Below are 15,924 nucleotides of genomic sequence, written 5' to 3'. Positions count from 1 at the left end.
AATTCCATCTCCATTTGGCATGCTTTTACTGCAACTACATACTGATAATGCTACATGTACATATAAACTAACTGGCAGCAAAAGTTAAAAAAAATTAAGGTTTAGCCAGAGTGAAAAATGAATAATGATGCAGTCTATAACCTTATGTATCTCATGAATCAAGAAACACTACAATTCAACTTTTAAATTATTTCAGTATCTAGTCACTATATATACCTTGATCTAAGTATCTAGTCACTATATATACCTTGATCTATAAATTATTTCAGTATCTAGTCACTATATATACCTTGATCTAAGTTACTGAACAACTTCTCTCTTGTTTGTCGACTTTATTTCTGTCCAAAATGAAATAAAAACACAAAATGAAACAAAAAAAAAATCATGCAAACATCATTCGATAATCAAGCATACTGTGAAAACATATAAAGCAAGCAGAAATTTGATTGAGACGGATAAAGCATGAGAGCGTAATATTTCCTTAAAGATATTGTAGACACAACTCACTACATGATTAAAAATCATCAACGTTAAAGATCATAAAAAAATTAACACAAAATTTATTTTAAAATGAGAGAGTAGGCATCATGCACGCGACACCGGACGCCAAATCTTACGGTCTACGTCCGCCAGGTTACCAAGGGAACGCCTTCTCCGCCCCATGGCTTCAGGTTTGTCACCCTATTCAAGGGAAAGAAAATATAAAGGTAAGTAATGAAAAAAGTATTTTCAGCAAAGTTAAACATTTCAGACATACTAAAACATATATAAATTATGATAAAAAAATAGCTGAACTTTGTATCATTACAAACATGCAAAATATTACAGAATATGAACTCGAATTAAAAATATGCAGTAATTAAAAAATATGCAGTAGAATAACAAATAAAAGATTTTTGATTGATTCATAATATTTTGAAATTGAAGAGATTTCTTTCACATAACAAAAAAAAAAAATCAAAGTGAAATTTGAAATAAACAAAAAATATTATGCACACATACCTTTCGTGAAATTTGAAATAAACAAAAAATATTATGCGACACATACAAGCTAAGCTTTTACAAACGTTTTTAGTTATACGTCAATTTTAACATAAACTAGCATATTTACAGGAGCTCCCCAACTCCCTTTCGGGACGTCCTGTAGACGCTCTGTGACGTCAGAGTTTTCCGTACGTCGTTAGTCCTGCCTGCAGGTGGCAGCACCGTGGGTTTGGGGAGTTCCACACCCCTAGTAAGCAGCACACGTGCATGATCGTTTTCATGTTTTTTTTTATCTTTTTGTAAATCCTAATGCATACTACTATATTTTAAATTTCAAAATCTCAAAGTACCAATGAGGTTTCAGCCAATCAGTCATTTTCAGAAAAATTTTATATATCATGCCCTCCACTAGATAAACAATATAGTTTAAAATAGTTAATGACATACTACATGTAGTATCATTTAAGACAAGCTAAGCTGTTTACAAAAATCAAAACATATAAGAAGACAAAAATCAATTTTAACATAAAATATGAAATCACATTTTGATTCTGTTGTTTCTGGTGAGCATGCGCACTCACCTGAGAGGTCTATGACGACTTCCCCCAGAAAATCATTGGCCTTGAACCTGTCGTAGTCCCACACGGTGATCTCCAGTGTTTTATATTTAACCTCCTCGTGGTGTAGGTTCTGGAATACCACCGTCTGATGCCATTCCGGGTTTAATGTCCGAGAAATGTGTTTAGTTCTCCTCTTATTTTCCGAACTTATCAAATTAAACATATAACTTCTTAATATTCAGGAAAAAAACAATATTCAAATTTTTTTCAACATTTTAAAATTATATGGTTCAAAATAAGGTTTCCTAGAAAATAAATCTAAAATTTCGATACATATTTGGAAAAGATTTTCTGCTTTCTCACCATCTTCCTGGCAAGAGATAGATTTTGACAAAGGGGTCGGACTGTCCGTTAATGTCCTTGGGTTTTAAGTTCCTGGCCTGAATGACGTGGATATGAAGGGTACTCTCGTACTCGTCATGACTTAGTTGCAGCTAAAAATAATATCACAACAACACATAATATCAGTCACCTAACAGTAAAAGATTCAGTCACCTTACAGTAAAGATTCAGCCAACTTTCAGCTAAAATTCAGTCATTTTTCCGTTAATTGAATAGCAGAGATTACTCGAGTCGTTTTATGTGTGTTTTCTGCATATGCTTGTAAAATAGTCAGGTCATTCGTCAGCCAAATGTAAGCTTCTATCTCACCTGTATCTCACCCCAGTCTTTTTCTTCTTGCTGCGTGCACTGAAATAAAAAGAAGTGTATTCTTTTTTTAAATTAAAAAATTTAATTTGAGAATGATTCACCGTTCAAGGAAACGTACAGGAAAACGATTGTGTAGTTCCCTTAGTCAGGTGTTGCTCAAACGATTTAAATTCCAAAAAGTGGAAAAAAAAAACCTTAACTAGATTAATAAAAAAGGTGATTATTTTATGATATAAATATATATAAAGTAACAAAAAAAATCTTGATCTAGGAAATTGTCCTCGAAATCAAGGACACCGTCATGATGGTAGGAGCTCGGTCGATAGAGTGCTAGCTCCGTAATTCGGAAGGTCTTTGGTTCGAACCCCCTGTCGAGACTGATCAAAGCACCAATTGTTTCTTTGCTAAATGTTCCGAACTTTGAAGTGAAATTTGCGGGTCCTCAGAATAAGACCTTAACATCCGAGATCCGACATGCATTGGCACCATAAAGATCCCTCAGTGCTTATAATTGCCCTGAATCCCTAATAAAGGTCTAAATTTGAAGCTCTGTGTCGGTTTATTGTGCAGTCTTAACTTTATATACGTTAATATTTTCGTATGGGACGTAAAACAATAATCAATCATCGAATTCAAGAGATTTCATATCTTTATATAGGATTTTTTCATCATGAAAACATCATGTATTGGGTCCCTTATTTTGGCATGTTTTGCAAAGCATTTTAACAGTCTGACTATAACTATATTTCTCGAAGTCATTATTTTTCTTTCTATTATAGAGAAGAATCTACTTAGTTAAAGTGCAGCACATTTAATCTCTAGAAACAAGATTTGAAGTTTGATATCAGGAATAACAATAACATTTACAGAAATTCGATGTTTCAATTTGGTCTTTATTTTAGGCTGGTTTAAAGTACGTATCAGTTTGGTTTAATATCTATTTTATCTTCCCTCCCCAAATCTATGGAATAGTTTCAACAATAAAATGCTTTCTTTGGTTGTTAAATGTGGAACAGGATATAATGTTACATCTGTTACAGAAGCAAAAAATTTACAAAACCAGCTCACACAGGTATGCATAACTGATGGAACAGGATTGTTCAAGAAATCTATGCAGGTGGCTTGCTTAGTGTCGCTTGTGGACTGATTAACGGCAATGGTTCTTCATAAGAAATAAAGGAAATAATATTCGGTGGATGTAAATATTTATTTTAAAATTAAATGTACCTTGTCTACTTTGTCCACGGACTCCAGCCTCGGTAAAGAATTCCCCTTCTGGTTGCTGTCTTCTGGCGCCATATTCAGTCTCCTCTGCCGTTCATCTAAACTGGACCTTGGAGACCTCTCCTCTAATTTAGTTCTCTGCGATCTTTCCTCTAAGCTTGATCTCTGAATTCTGTCATTGGACATAGTCCTTTGAGGTCTGTCATCTAAACTTTTCATTTGTCTTTCTTCTACACTGGTTCTCTGGGACCTCTCATCTAAACTAGTTCTCATTTGTCTATCCTCTACGCTGGTTCTATGGGACCTCTCATCTAAACTAGTCCTCATTTGCCTGTCCTCTATGCTGGTTCTGTGATTTCTGTCGTCTGAGCTGGTTCCCCGCTGTCTGTCGGAGGACGTAGAGGCGGGGTCAGACCGGGGGGAGCTACATTGAGAGGATACGCTGGGGGTGTAGTAGTCGGGCTGGGACGAGGACTGAGACGTGTTAGGGGAGCCTGTCTCCTTAATCCCCTCTAACTGAGCTGCTAGCTGACCGGGATCCACACCATGATTAGATTTTATACACTTCTCTAAATAGAGAAAAATCTTTGTCTACAAATTCACGTTTTTCTCTCAATTACCATAAAAAACATTGGTCATTTTTCTTTCTTGATCATGATGACTTTCATTGCATATTTGTTCTTACATTGAAATGCATTTTACGTCTATGTGAAGAAAGAATTAAAATCATCGATCAGGGTCTTAGTCTGTCATAATATTGAAGACGATTGCAGGATAAATGTATATATACCGTAGACATCGTCCGAGACGAACTCCAGGTTATCGTAGGAGGAAACACACCCCTCCTCTTCCTTGGATCCGCCGGTTCTGTAGGGAGCTCTGAGGTGAGAAAGTTTAAAAATTGTATCCAAAGATATTCTGCATAATAACAGACTTATCGCACCTTCCCAGCTAATCTTATGTGACAATTGATTCAAGTCAAAATTGGCACACACCCCCCCCCCCCCCAAAAAAAAAATAAAAAATAAAATCACACAAAACATATTTATGCCTAAATAAAACTAGATGCTGTCATGAGACAGTAACACCCGCACTATGGTGTTTGCCTTTAAATACACACTCCTTCATATTGGACTTTCCAAGGAAGAAGTCAAAATAATTCTATAATTATCACCGTACATGTATTCGTCAAATTGAACATAAAATTTTCAGGTGACCATATGATCTATGAGCCTCACATATGTATTTTGAATACTTAATTCATTACCAGTCTGAAATAACAGAATTTAATTAATGATTGAAGTAAATTACTTAATTAGATTCAGATAAATATTTTGCCCATAATTTGGAACTTTTTAAATTTACTTTCTCAACGACATATTATTTTAGTACAAAGCGTTTTTGATGAATTTATCAAAATGTGCAAACTGATTTTAGTACTTGGTCGGGAAAAAAACCCATTGAAAATACAACTCGATTAATTTGTCAATGCCTATCTCTCTCTCCCCCCCCCCCCTCCACACACACACACACACTCTCTCTCTCACTCTCACATTTTTTTTAAAAATAGACCTAGATGGCAAAGTTATGTTAAAACATAGTTTATTATGATAGTTTGAAATTTGTTCTTGTACTAAACAGTTTTACGTGTGAACATCTTATTTTCTACATTCACATTGGGTTTGCGTCACCCATTATCATATTTATAGATATCACCTCTCGGCACACCTCGGCCGATTCATACTGGCAACGGAATCAGCAAAGGTTTGTCGAATGAGATTATTTAGCACATGTATATGCTGACGATGCAGTGTGGTCAGTTAAAATCATTTGTGTTTTAATTGGATTATATGGATTATATTTCATGAATTCGTTTTCACGACCTACATGTATGACATTCGGTAAGTACAAGATTTAGTATAGATTGCATAAAAATAAATAAATGCAAATGGTTAGGTTGAAGTTCAAAAAGGGTCAAAAATCATCGCATGCCACAGTCGACAAATTTCACATTGTCAAGTTATCTCCCACTGCGGACATTCAGTATATACAGGCGCAGATCCAGAATTTTTTTTTTTTCAGAAAGGGGGGGGGGGGTGTCACACCTCAGTCAAAAAAATCAGCCCAAGATTTCCTGAGAAGCAAATAAAAAATAATAATAAAAACAATGATGGTGGAGTCCCTGTTTTCTAAGGGGGAGGATGTCCAAAGTCATTTTATTCTCTACAGTACATAGTCTTATTTAAATAACTGCTAATTCCAGGGGGGGGGGTGTCTGATCTCCCTAACCACTGACTCCCTGTACCTGAAATGACAATTGATCTTATGACTCCATAATAGTAGAAATTTTTTTCATTTGACTATATTATATACATATTTTGTTTCCTATGTTGATGTATGTTTGTCTGTCCACAGAAACTTTAACCTTGCCCATATTTTAGTTTTAAGTGGATTGGGCTATACACATGGCTTCCACATGTCATAGGTAAATTTCTTTTGGCAAAACATTTTAATGGGTACCACCAATTTTGACCTTTTGATCTCTTGACCTTGGAGTTTGACCCACTTTTACAAGAAAAATACCTTAAACTTGGCCTAAGTTTTGAACAGGTGGTGCTAGGACTTTCATGCTCTAACATGTGTAATCATTGTGAACTTTCAACAGGTATAATTATTTTTTACCTAGACCTTAGCATTGAACCCAATTTAACTTTAACCTTGGCAATAACTTTTGAACAGGTGAGGAAGTTCTAGGGATTTCTCTCTTTTTTCACATGTGTATTCCTTGTGACAAGACTTTCCCTTTGATACCAACAATTTTGACCCTTTGACCTTGACCTTGGAGTTTGACTTACATTTGAGAAACTTCAACCTTTGCCAAAAGCTGCCATAACAGTTGCTGTCACAACAAACAAACAAATTACTAAAAAAACACAGTATACATATACATATTTTATATTCAACAGATATACATCTGGTCATATCTCTAGTTCTCCCTTGAATGAGACATGGTGATATAAATTTTAAAAAATAATTATGATAAGAGTTGAAAAGGTTGTGCATATTAAAATATACTAAGCTCTGCGGATGAATTAGATATACCAGTTTAGCTTAATTTTGCTACCCAAAGCACCTTGATTAACTATTTATAAGCATACTGTTTTCTGAAATGTACTGATTTCTGTTGTCCATCTGTTTGTCTGCGAACTTTTCACATTAACTTCTTAAGAACCACTGGGCCAATTTCAACCAATTTACATTTAAATATGCAGGGGACTTTTTCCAACATAAATCTTCTTCTCAAGAACAGCAAAGACATTTCTTGTCCCCCATTTTCGCTAAGGTAGGGTACAATAAATCTCATTTGTTTGTCAATCTGCCCATCTGTCACAATAAATTTAACCTTGCAATTGGTCATCATGGTCGTATATTTTGAATGAGAAGAGACAGGACTTTTATATTAAACATGTGTATTAGTATTAAATGGGACAATACCATTCTAAATACACTATGATTTTTATTACCCATGACCTTGAAGTTTGACCTAATTTCATAAACAAATTAATTGCTTTGAATTAATCATTTTGAAAGATAAATGAAAGGGCATTCATATTACCTGTGATAAGACCTTTCCAAATGTATCATGACTTTTTGACTCTGTGACCTTGACCTTGAAGTTTAACTTAGTTTTCATTAATGTTGTATTTCCTTTTCATTGAGAAGAGATTCGACTTTCACATTTCAAGTGAACATTACCCATAACAAGATGTTTCCCAACATGCTATGATTTTTTACCCCTTGACCTTGATGTTTTAACAAAATTTCAAAAGAGTGAACTCTCTCAAAAGAGGATAAGACCACTGTTTAAAACGAAAAAGGAGTTTAGGGAAGACTGGGCTTTTTCCATAAAAAACGTCATTTTTCGACCCTCATTTGACCCCCCGGGCAAAATCAAAATTCCGAAACCTAACTGCATATCTACATGACCCCACCAACCATCTCTCAAAAGATGATTAGGCTGCTGAATAAAATGTAAGAGGAGTTCAGGGAAGATGGGGCTTTTAGCATAAAAAACGTCATTTTTCGACCCCCATTTGACCCCCGGGGCAAAATCAAAATTCAGAAACCTTACTACACATCTGCATGACCCCACCAACCATCTCCCAAAAGATGATTAGGCTGCTGAGTAAAATGTAAGAGGAGTTCAGGGAAGAAGGGTCTTTTTGCATTAAAAAAGTCATTTTTCAACACCCATTTGACCCCCCCAGGGCAAAATCAAAATTCCGAAACTTTACTGCACATCTACATGACACCACCAACCATCTCCCAAAAGATGATTTAAGGCTCCTGAGTAAAATGTAAGAGGAGTTCAGGGAAGACAGGGCTTTTTGCATAAAAAACATCATTTTTCGACCCCCATTTGACCCCCCGGGGCAAAATCAAAATTCCAGAACCTTACTGCACATCTACATGACCCCACCAACCATCTTCCAAAAGATGATTAGGCTGCTGAATAAAATGTAAGAGGAGTTCAGGGAAGACGGAGCTTTTTGCTTAAAAAATGTCATTTTTCGACCCCCATTTGAGCCCCTGGGGCAAAATCAAAATTCCGAAAGCTTACTGCACATCTACATGACCCCAACAACCATCTCCCAAAAGCTGGTTAGGCTGCTGAGTAAAATGTAGAAGGAGTTCAGAGAAGAATGGTCTTTTTGCATTAAAAAAGTCATTTTTCGACACCCATTTGACCCCCCGGGGCAAAATCAAAATTCCTCCTTCTCTCTCTCTGACACCATCTCTCTCTCCCAAAAGATGATTAGGCTCCTGAGTAAAATGTAAGAGGAGTTCAGGGAAGACGGGGCTTTTTGCATAAAAAACATCATTTTTCGACCCCCATTTGACCCCCTCCAGGGCAAAATCAAAATTCCAGAACCTTACTGCACATCTACATGACCCCACCAACCATCTTTCAAAAGATGATTAGGCTGCTGAGTAAAATGTAAGAGGAGTTCAGGGAAGACGGAGCTTTTTGCTTAAAAAACGTCATTTTTCGACCCCCATTTGACCCCCTGGGGCAAAATCAAAATTCTGAAAGCTTACTGCACATCTACATGACCCCACCAACCATCTCCCAAAAGCTGGTTAGGCTGCTGAGTAAAATGTAGAAGGAGTTCAGGGAAGACGGGGCTTTTTGCATAAAAAACGTCATTTTTTTTGACCCCCCGGGGCAAAATCAAAATTCCAAAACCTTACTGCACATCTACATTACCCCACCAACCATCTCCCAAAAGATGATTAAGCTACTGTGTAAAATGTAGGAGGAGTTCAGGGAAGAAAAGTGTGACAGACGGACGGACGGACATGAGTAACAACTTTCTTTAGAAAGTGCGGGTATAATTATCAATTTTAAAGGAAAATATTCCTTTCGTTTCATTACTACTAGAAGCACACTTGCCGTTTCCAATTTAATTGTTAAACCATTTTACTAATCAATTTACCATAAAATTATTCTATATTCTGTTATTCATATTGGTCTTAATGAATCGCTTTTGTCAAATAAATACGAGAGCCAGTTTTGGTCGATGGCATTTAGACTGCCTATACTGCAGTAATATGTAAAGTGAAATTTTACTATTAATATTACACCAAAACAAAGAAGATTAACTGCATTTAGAACATGCCATCAGATAAATACTGTTCTATAAGATACTGTAGTCTGAAATATCGGTCGTTTTCCAGGCGTTTTTTTTTTACGATTTTGAGATTTTATACGTACCAGGACCGTAGAATATGAAAAAAAAAAGCATGAAACATCAGATATTCCGGACTACATACAGATACTTTTGTAATCATTCCTAGGGGACATCTCCCCTCGCTTTATGAGACACCACGTCCACAATCTGTACTTACGGGCGCACTACCAGCTCGATTTCCCCGTTCGGCTGACAGATGATTTTTTGGACTTCCTCGTAAGTCTTGTCCGAGAGATCGATGCCATTCCACTCCAGGATCTGGTCACCTATTAAAGGATTCCGTCATAATTACCTCCCAATGTAACGAATTCCGAGTGTAATTACTTCCCTTTCATAATTACTTCCGAGTGTAATTACTCCTCTTTCATTATTACTTCCGGGTGTACATGTAATTACTTCCTTGTCATAATTACTTCCGGGTGTAATAACTTCTAAGTCATTATTACTTCCACGTGTAATTGCACGCATCAAATAAATATACAGATTTGAAATACATTATACTTGTACACTGTACCGTAAAGAAGTACTCTCCAAACACTTTCATGTTTAAAAAAAAATTATAAAGAGACCGACACATGATTTGAATCCTGGATAAATAAAAAAGAATCAACAATTTTCAATGAAGATTTGTGTATCTGTTATGAGGAAGATTGATATTTTAGAGATTTAAAGAAAACTAATGATTACCCTCTTGTAGTTCCCCGAGTAACTGTTCAGCCACGCCTCCTTGGTAAATAGCGGCTACATAGGCACCTACTGTTTTTGTCCCCGGAATGGTTCGACCACCCACGATTTTCATTCCCAGCCCGTTCCCTGCTAAAAAGATTTTTATGTACAATAAGTTAAACATCATTTACTAGATACTGAAAAAAATTCTGGTGAAAAAAAAAATGATTTTAGTCATCTATTCAACAATTTATCATAAGATGGCTTTCTTTCATATCTATCCTGTTGCCCGCCACCTGTTCCCATATAAACCACAAATATTTCACAAACCCTTGACCCAAACTGGAACAAATGAAAAGAATTCGAAGTAGATATTTCTGAAAAACATACTAAAAACTCTGAATTGAGACTCTACTTGTTTCAAATGTATATATCCACCTCAAGCATATTTTGTTATGCAGTAAAAAAGACCAAGCAACCAGAGCACGCTACCAGAATAAAAAGCCACTCTACACAAAATATCATCTAAAGAATATACGGACACTTGTTCACGTGTATCAAATAAGTTTTATACATTGTCTTACAGGAAGAATTCGTTCACTGAAAAAAAAATATACACACTTAGTAGATGAAATATTGCAACTTTATTTTCATGCGTGTTTTGATTAATTGGTGCTCCTAGGTTTGTAATTATGATTTGAAAAAAAAAACTAATTTCAGACAATATCAAAATAACTCAATTAGTACATCGCTCTTTTGTTCGTAAAAATTTTTGGAGCTGCTCTTATTATGAAAATCGATAATTTTAAAATGATTTAATATACCTATGTGTTTCTTTTATAAAATCTTTCAATACAATTTTATTTCCTGTTATTTATGGAAGTTAATAATGAGAGCATTGCTACTAAATGTTATTTATAAATTTTGACTTCTTAAACACTTTAGAAACTACTATGTAAGCAATCATTGTTAATCACTTTTATTTTCATAATGCCAATATTATAAGATGGTTATGGCCATTTCTTCACCTTGAAAAGAAATCATGGGGTAACATCAAGAGTTAGCTACCTTTGATGGATCGATCCTTGGGGTCCCGTGTCAGTAAAATCCTCTTTATGGGGAAATCGTACACCTTCGGCTGGGGTCGGGGAGGCTAGCAACAAAACAAAGAGATTTAGGGGGCCTATCACATTAGATCATTGAATATTTTTAAAAATAAGAGAAAAAGGAATCAAAATTTAAAAAAAAAACTGTCCATAAAAAGAATCACCTCATTGACTGATTGTATATTTCAAATTATAATTTAAATAGGAAGTAAATTATTTCCATAATTTTTTTTATGACGGGCACCTGTTTCTTCCGTTCTAGCTGTTTAAGGATGGTGACCCCGCCCTCCATCATGTGCTTCATGATCGGTTCGTCCGCGTCCACGCTGTTATCGCTCTCCACACGATGCATGCCGTTCATCAGGTCTGGACGACAATTAAAGCAGTAAATGATAATTAATTTGTTTACAATATTTCTTTTGTCAGCATTCGTAAGGTCAAATGCCACTTTTAATATTTGAAAAAAATCATGTTGATATATCTATGTATAGACGATTACAAGATGATATGATTTTGTCAATTTTATTACAGACTTTTAAAAAGCAGTTTAAAAAAAATAAACGAAATTGCGTGAAGGGAAATATAGATCATCAATCATAATCTTTTAAAAGTTTATTGTTACTGCAATGCATATACAATATCTTTTTTTTTTCTTGTAGAGTGTAGAATATCATCGCGATATCTTTGTAGAAACCAATTTACTAAAACAATACTATTTATAAATATCAAATGTATTGTTTTTCAAGCTACTATAATTTCTGTATAATGTCAAAATACACATGTTCCTAAAAGAGATTAATTTTTTATCGATGGCAAAACACTTGATGACAATGTGTTTTTGTCATGTGAAACCGATTAGTTCCCAGCCAATAAGCATTGTAATGTGAACGTACGCACATCAATGACGTCATTCAAGGAAATTATACAAGTATAAGGACTGGGCGTAACGTTCTAGTTATCACACATCTATCACAAATGAAAGTCAAGACATCGTTAAATGTTTTTATAAAATCAATTCTAAATTATCGTGCCTCCTTTAAAGCTAAAAAAATAAACTTTTAAGGTACTGTTAAAGTTTCTCTCAAAGTACATTAGACATTAAAGGTGCACTTGAAATTCTGTTTATGATATTGGCGATTTTAAGGAGTCAGAATTGATTAAAAAAGAGTTACTTTGTAGCTTCCATGCATATTTGGTAATAGATTGTACTTCGACCTCTTTTACTTTTAAATTATAAATTTTAAATCCTTAAAACTGTAACGCTAATTTGACATCAGAAATTCAGACGGAAAGAAAGTCACAAGTTTCACGTTCATGTTATCGATTTTACAACCCAAAATAAATTTATTACTTACTAGATATTAAAATGTCCTTAAACTTATATCCATTTCCCTTTTATTTTAAAAAAAATGTACCTCCTTTCACTCAAATAAATTTGATAAATAAAAGTGTCACCAATATATACCATACTGCTTGCCCGGACATGAAGAAAAGCGCATTATGGGTGACGATTTCTCCATCAAGACACCTGATCTAAAATCGATTGAGTTTAAAGGTCGATGTTTGCTCTGCTCCGAATTTTATTGTCTCAATGGACTTTTGATCTGGAATATACTGTTCATTATCTTCATATTCCATGGGACAATATATAAAGGGTATAATACTTGTTTTCTGGACTTACACCTAAGTTGCTCCTTGTATATCTTATGAACACTGTCTTATACGTGCTATTTTACGTCCAGACTAAGACGTTCGCAAACTAACTTTAGAACTTAATAAATAATGCACTTTCTATTTAATCTTAATCCACTTGTAGACCAAATATATAATTTCTTACCACGAGCTCAGCATGAAATAACGCTCTTAAATGTATTCGTTATTTTACGTGTAGCCGTACCTTCTACACCCCCAGAAAAGTTGAACTCAGCAGATACCGGCCTGCTTCCGGTTCCGATGCCGTGAATGATCTGCCTGGACTTCTCTTTCACATCGGCGAGTAGAGGCATGGCGGGGGTGGAGTCGCTGGGAGGACTGGTCTCCGTGTCTGACACAGCTCCATAGTCCTTGGAAGCATGATACTCCACGTCTGTTCGTTTAGAGTGAAGGTCAGGTAAGGTCACACTGCTAGTTATAACAGCGTCCCTAGCCGCGGGGTCTAGGTAAAAGTCTACCTTCTGTTTGGAAGTTTTAGAAACACGAGAGTCATTGAGACTTCCGGTATATAAATAGGGACTTGAATATGACGTCACGTCCTCTAGCCTTCGTCTCACAGATTCCTGTTTGTGAGCCAGGTATTCAGAGGAGCTATAATTAGCCTCGTTGGAGTCCACTACACTCGCTTTACTAATTTCTTGATGACTTCTGGTGACAAATTCATTATCGTCTGAAACATCATCAAAATCCTCGTCATCTTCTAAAGGTTTGATAATTCCAGTCGGGATCGGGCGAGTCGATGGGAATGTTCGACTTGATTTTCTTGGGATGTCGTCATAACTATGGGCCATCACCTGTCCTGGTCGTGTCAAATTGAACAATTCAGTTTTCAATTTTGTGGTTTCTTCGAGTTTCTTTTTACGTTTGTCAATTTCTTGCTGAAGTTTTTGTTTCCTGTCTTCCCTGGCTTTTGTTTCGTCATCATCGGAAACATACACTGCTCCTTTTGATTTAACTTTTTCTGGTAGACTAGTGTCTGAATGACATTTAGGAGGCAATGAAGGAAAAGAAGAGGAAGATTCAATATTTGGCTTTCGCTTTGGGGTGTTTTGATTAAAGAACATATCCGTGTACGCAGACGGTTTAGTTTTCTTGACTCTAGCATTAAAGGCCGGCTCAGAACGAATACTTTCATTATCTGACAGACCTGATTGAGAGCTGTCATCTGTAATGTACTTCTGAGTAGTTTCCTTGTGTGCTTTTAATTGAAAATCGGCCTCAATGTCTTTGTCTTCCTTAATTGGAGAGAACTTAGAGATCATTGGATCGCTAGACTGTCTCTTGTGGCGGGACCTACGGGGCATTACCTGAGGAGAGGATCTAGGGGCAGCCATAGGAACGGATCCACGTTTTTTATTGCTGGGACCTGCGGGTTTTACAGCGGCTTGTTTTTGAGCATTTCGTTTGGCTTGCACTTTTGCATAATCCTGACTGAGTTTTAATTCACAAATTTGAGCTTGTAAAGCTCGAATTTCCTCAATTTCTTCAATTCGACGCCTTCTTCCTTCCGTCACACGTCTTAACTCATCTTGTAGGCGTTTCTTCAATGATTTCATTGCCTGTGTTATTGGCACACCATATATAGTAATCAAAGAATCAATTATTTGATCTGTTTCGTCTTTTTCTTTATTATACTGATCCATAGCTCCTACTTTAGATTGCACAGCACCATCAGGAGGTATATTAGCCTTCACATCTTCATTATACATTTGTTTCACGTTTTTCCTAACTTTAGAATCATCCATGTCAGGCGGTAGGTAATTCCCATTCCATCGGTCCAGTGACGGTTTGTCTAAATCATTCATGCGACGCTGTTTCGTGAGCATGGCGACCTCGAAATCTTCCTCATTCATCGATTCATCACTAGTAGACGAGGGCGTGATATACCCGGACCTGTGCCGAGGAGGGTTCCGGCGGGCTGCGCTGTACGATTTCGGTTTGGGTGGTATTGGCGGCGGAGTTGCGCCCGCCTCTTCCGGCGGAAGTGGTGGTAATTTCCGTCTCACTTTTTTGCCATCTACAGCAGACTGAAAAAAAGGAAAACAAGGTTAGAAAGTTAAGAAAAGTCTATTTATAATCATCCGAAAGAAATGCCCATCATAAAACGCAATCAACGAGATAAATGGATATGCATTCCTTTAGGTGTCAATGTAAATTTGGTTAAATATAAGTGAACATACAAAAACAAACACCATCAGATAACTCGAGAGAATTAGAATAAACGTTGATGTATGAATAATTGATGGAATGTAGACTGTAGTTCACACTACGTTAGATAACCCTAGGTCAGTCATTCAAATACATGTCACGCACACAAAGAAGCTGGAATAAGAGTCCTTCTGCAAATTTTCTATCGCGAAGAAAAATCCGTTTTTTTGGTAGGGAAATCAATAAACCAAAAATTGATTTTACAATTCCCACGTATTTCTTCCCTATGCCTCTTACTATGAGTCAGATATATAGCCATGGCGAATGGACGACTGCTGACTGGAATCAAGAGCTCGAGTAAAAATAGATAAAGTGGCTTTGTCACATATTTATTGTCAATAACAAGAAGGGTCAGTAAAATATCGAAATATTTACAAACCTACCCCCTCGAATTAAAAACCATGAGAGCATTTTGCAAGTGAGTGTGATCTAGGCATTTATAGAAGAAATGACCATTATTTTGCTTTAATATACGAACGTCGTATTGGTAATCAATTCTGGTTAACATTCCATACACAAATAAACAGGGGACCTATAAAATATCTCGTAATTACATTACCATTTCAGCTTTTCTATCCATATTCATGTTACTAAGAATAAAATCCCATGTTCCTCACACTAAGAATATACGTTCACATCTTAAATCATACAAACACTATCTACTTCCGATTGAAAACAAACTCAGCATGTAGGTATGAAGTTTAAATCATTAATTAGCTATGATCCCCCGCGCCTTCCCTGGCGTGGATCGAATTTCAAAGACGGATCAATTCGATTTTATGTTGATATAAACGGGTGTTGTAAGGACGGAAAACACACGAGAGAAAACGCGCGCGAACAGCACGTGGCCGTCTGCTTACAAACTCACTAGCAGTTGTTTTGATGGCAGGTGACGTGTTAGCATAGTTGCAAATTTACGTGATGGAATTAAAAAAAAATTAATATCTTGTAAATGCTGACGACATTATATTAAAGACTCCAAACAAATTTAGCACATTA

General features: G+C 36.0%; 1 protein-coding gene across 1 annotated transcript in view; it reads right to left on the bottom strand.

Annotated features, from left to right (window-relative positions):
- Positions 1-15,924, bottom strand: part of LOC134274153 (uncharacterized) — a 42,380-nt gene that overhangs the window by 3,011 nt on the left and 23,445 nt on the right. The window contains exons 7-19 of the mRNA XM_062756408.1: positions 12,902-14,744; positions 11,249-11,370; positions 10,967-11,051; positions 9,920-10,048; positions 9,390-9,498; positions 4,270-4,358; positions 3,483-4,048; positions 2,256-2,294; positions 1,908-2,038; positions 1,566-1,750; positions 1,335-1,392; positions 1,126-1,231; positions 618-681 (exon numbers count right to left, since the gene is read on the bottom strand). Of these exons, the coding sequence (XP_062612392.1) occupies positions 618-681; positions 1,126-1,231; positions 1,335-1,392; positions 1,566-1,750; positions 1,908-2,038; positions 2,256-2,294; positions 3,483-4,048; positions 4,270-4,358; positions 9,390-9,498; positions 9,920-10,048; positions 10,967-11,051; positions 11,249-11,370; positions 12,902-14,744 (3,526 nt within the window). The remainder of the gene's footprint in view (positions 1-617; positions 682-1,125; positions 1,232-1,334; positions 1,393-1,565; positions 1,751-1,907; positions 2,039-2,255; positions 2,295-3,482; positions 4,049-4,269; positions 4,359-9,389; positions 9,499-9,919; positions 10,049-10,966; positions 11,052-11,248; positions 11,371-12,901; positions 14,745-15,924) is intronic.

This window comes from Saccostrea cucullata, unplaced genomic scaffold (assembly GCF_032062105.1).
Source record: "Saccostrea cucullata isolate Sc308-1 unplaced genomic scaffold, CSIRO_AGI_Scuc_v1 ctg1281, whole genome shotgun sequence".
In the NCBI taxonomy this organism is placed as follows: domain Eukaryota; kingdom Metazoa; phylum Mollusca; class Bivalvia; order Ostreida; family Ostreidae; genus Saccostrea; species Saccostrea cuccullata.
This window is presented reverse-complemented; position numbering and strand designations above follow the sequence as displayed.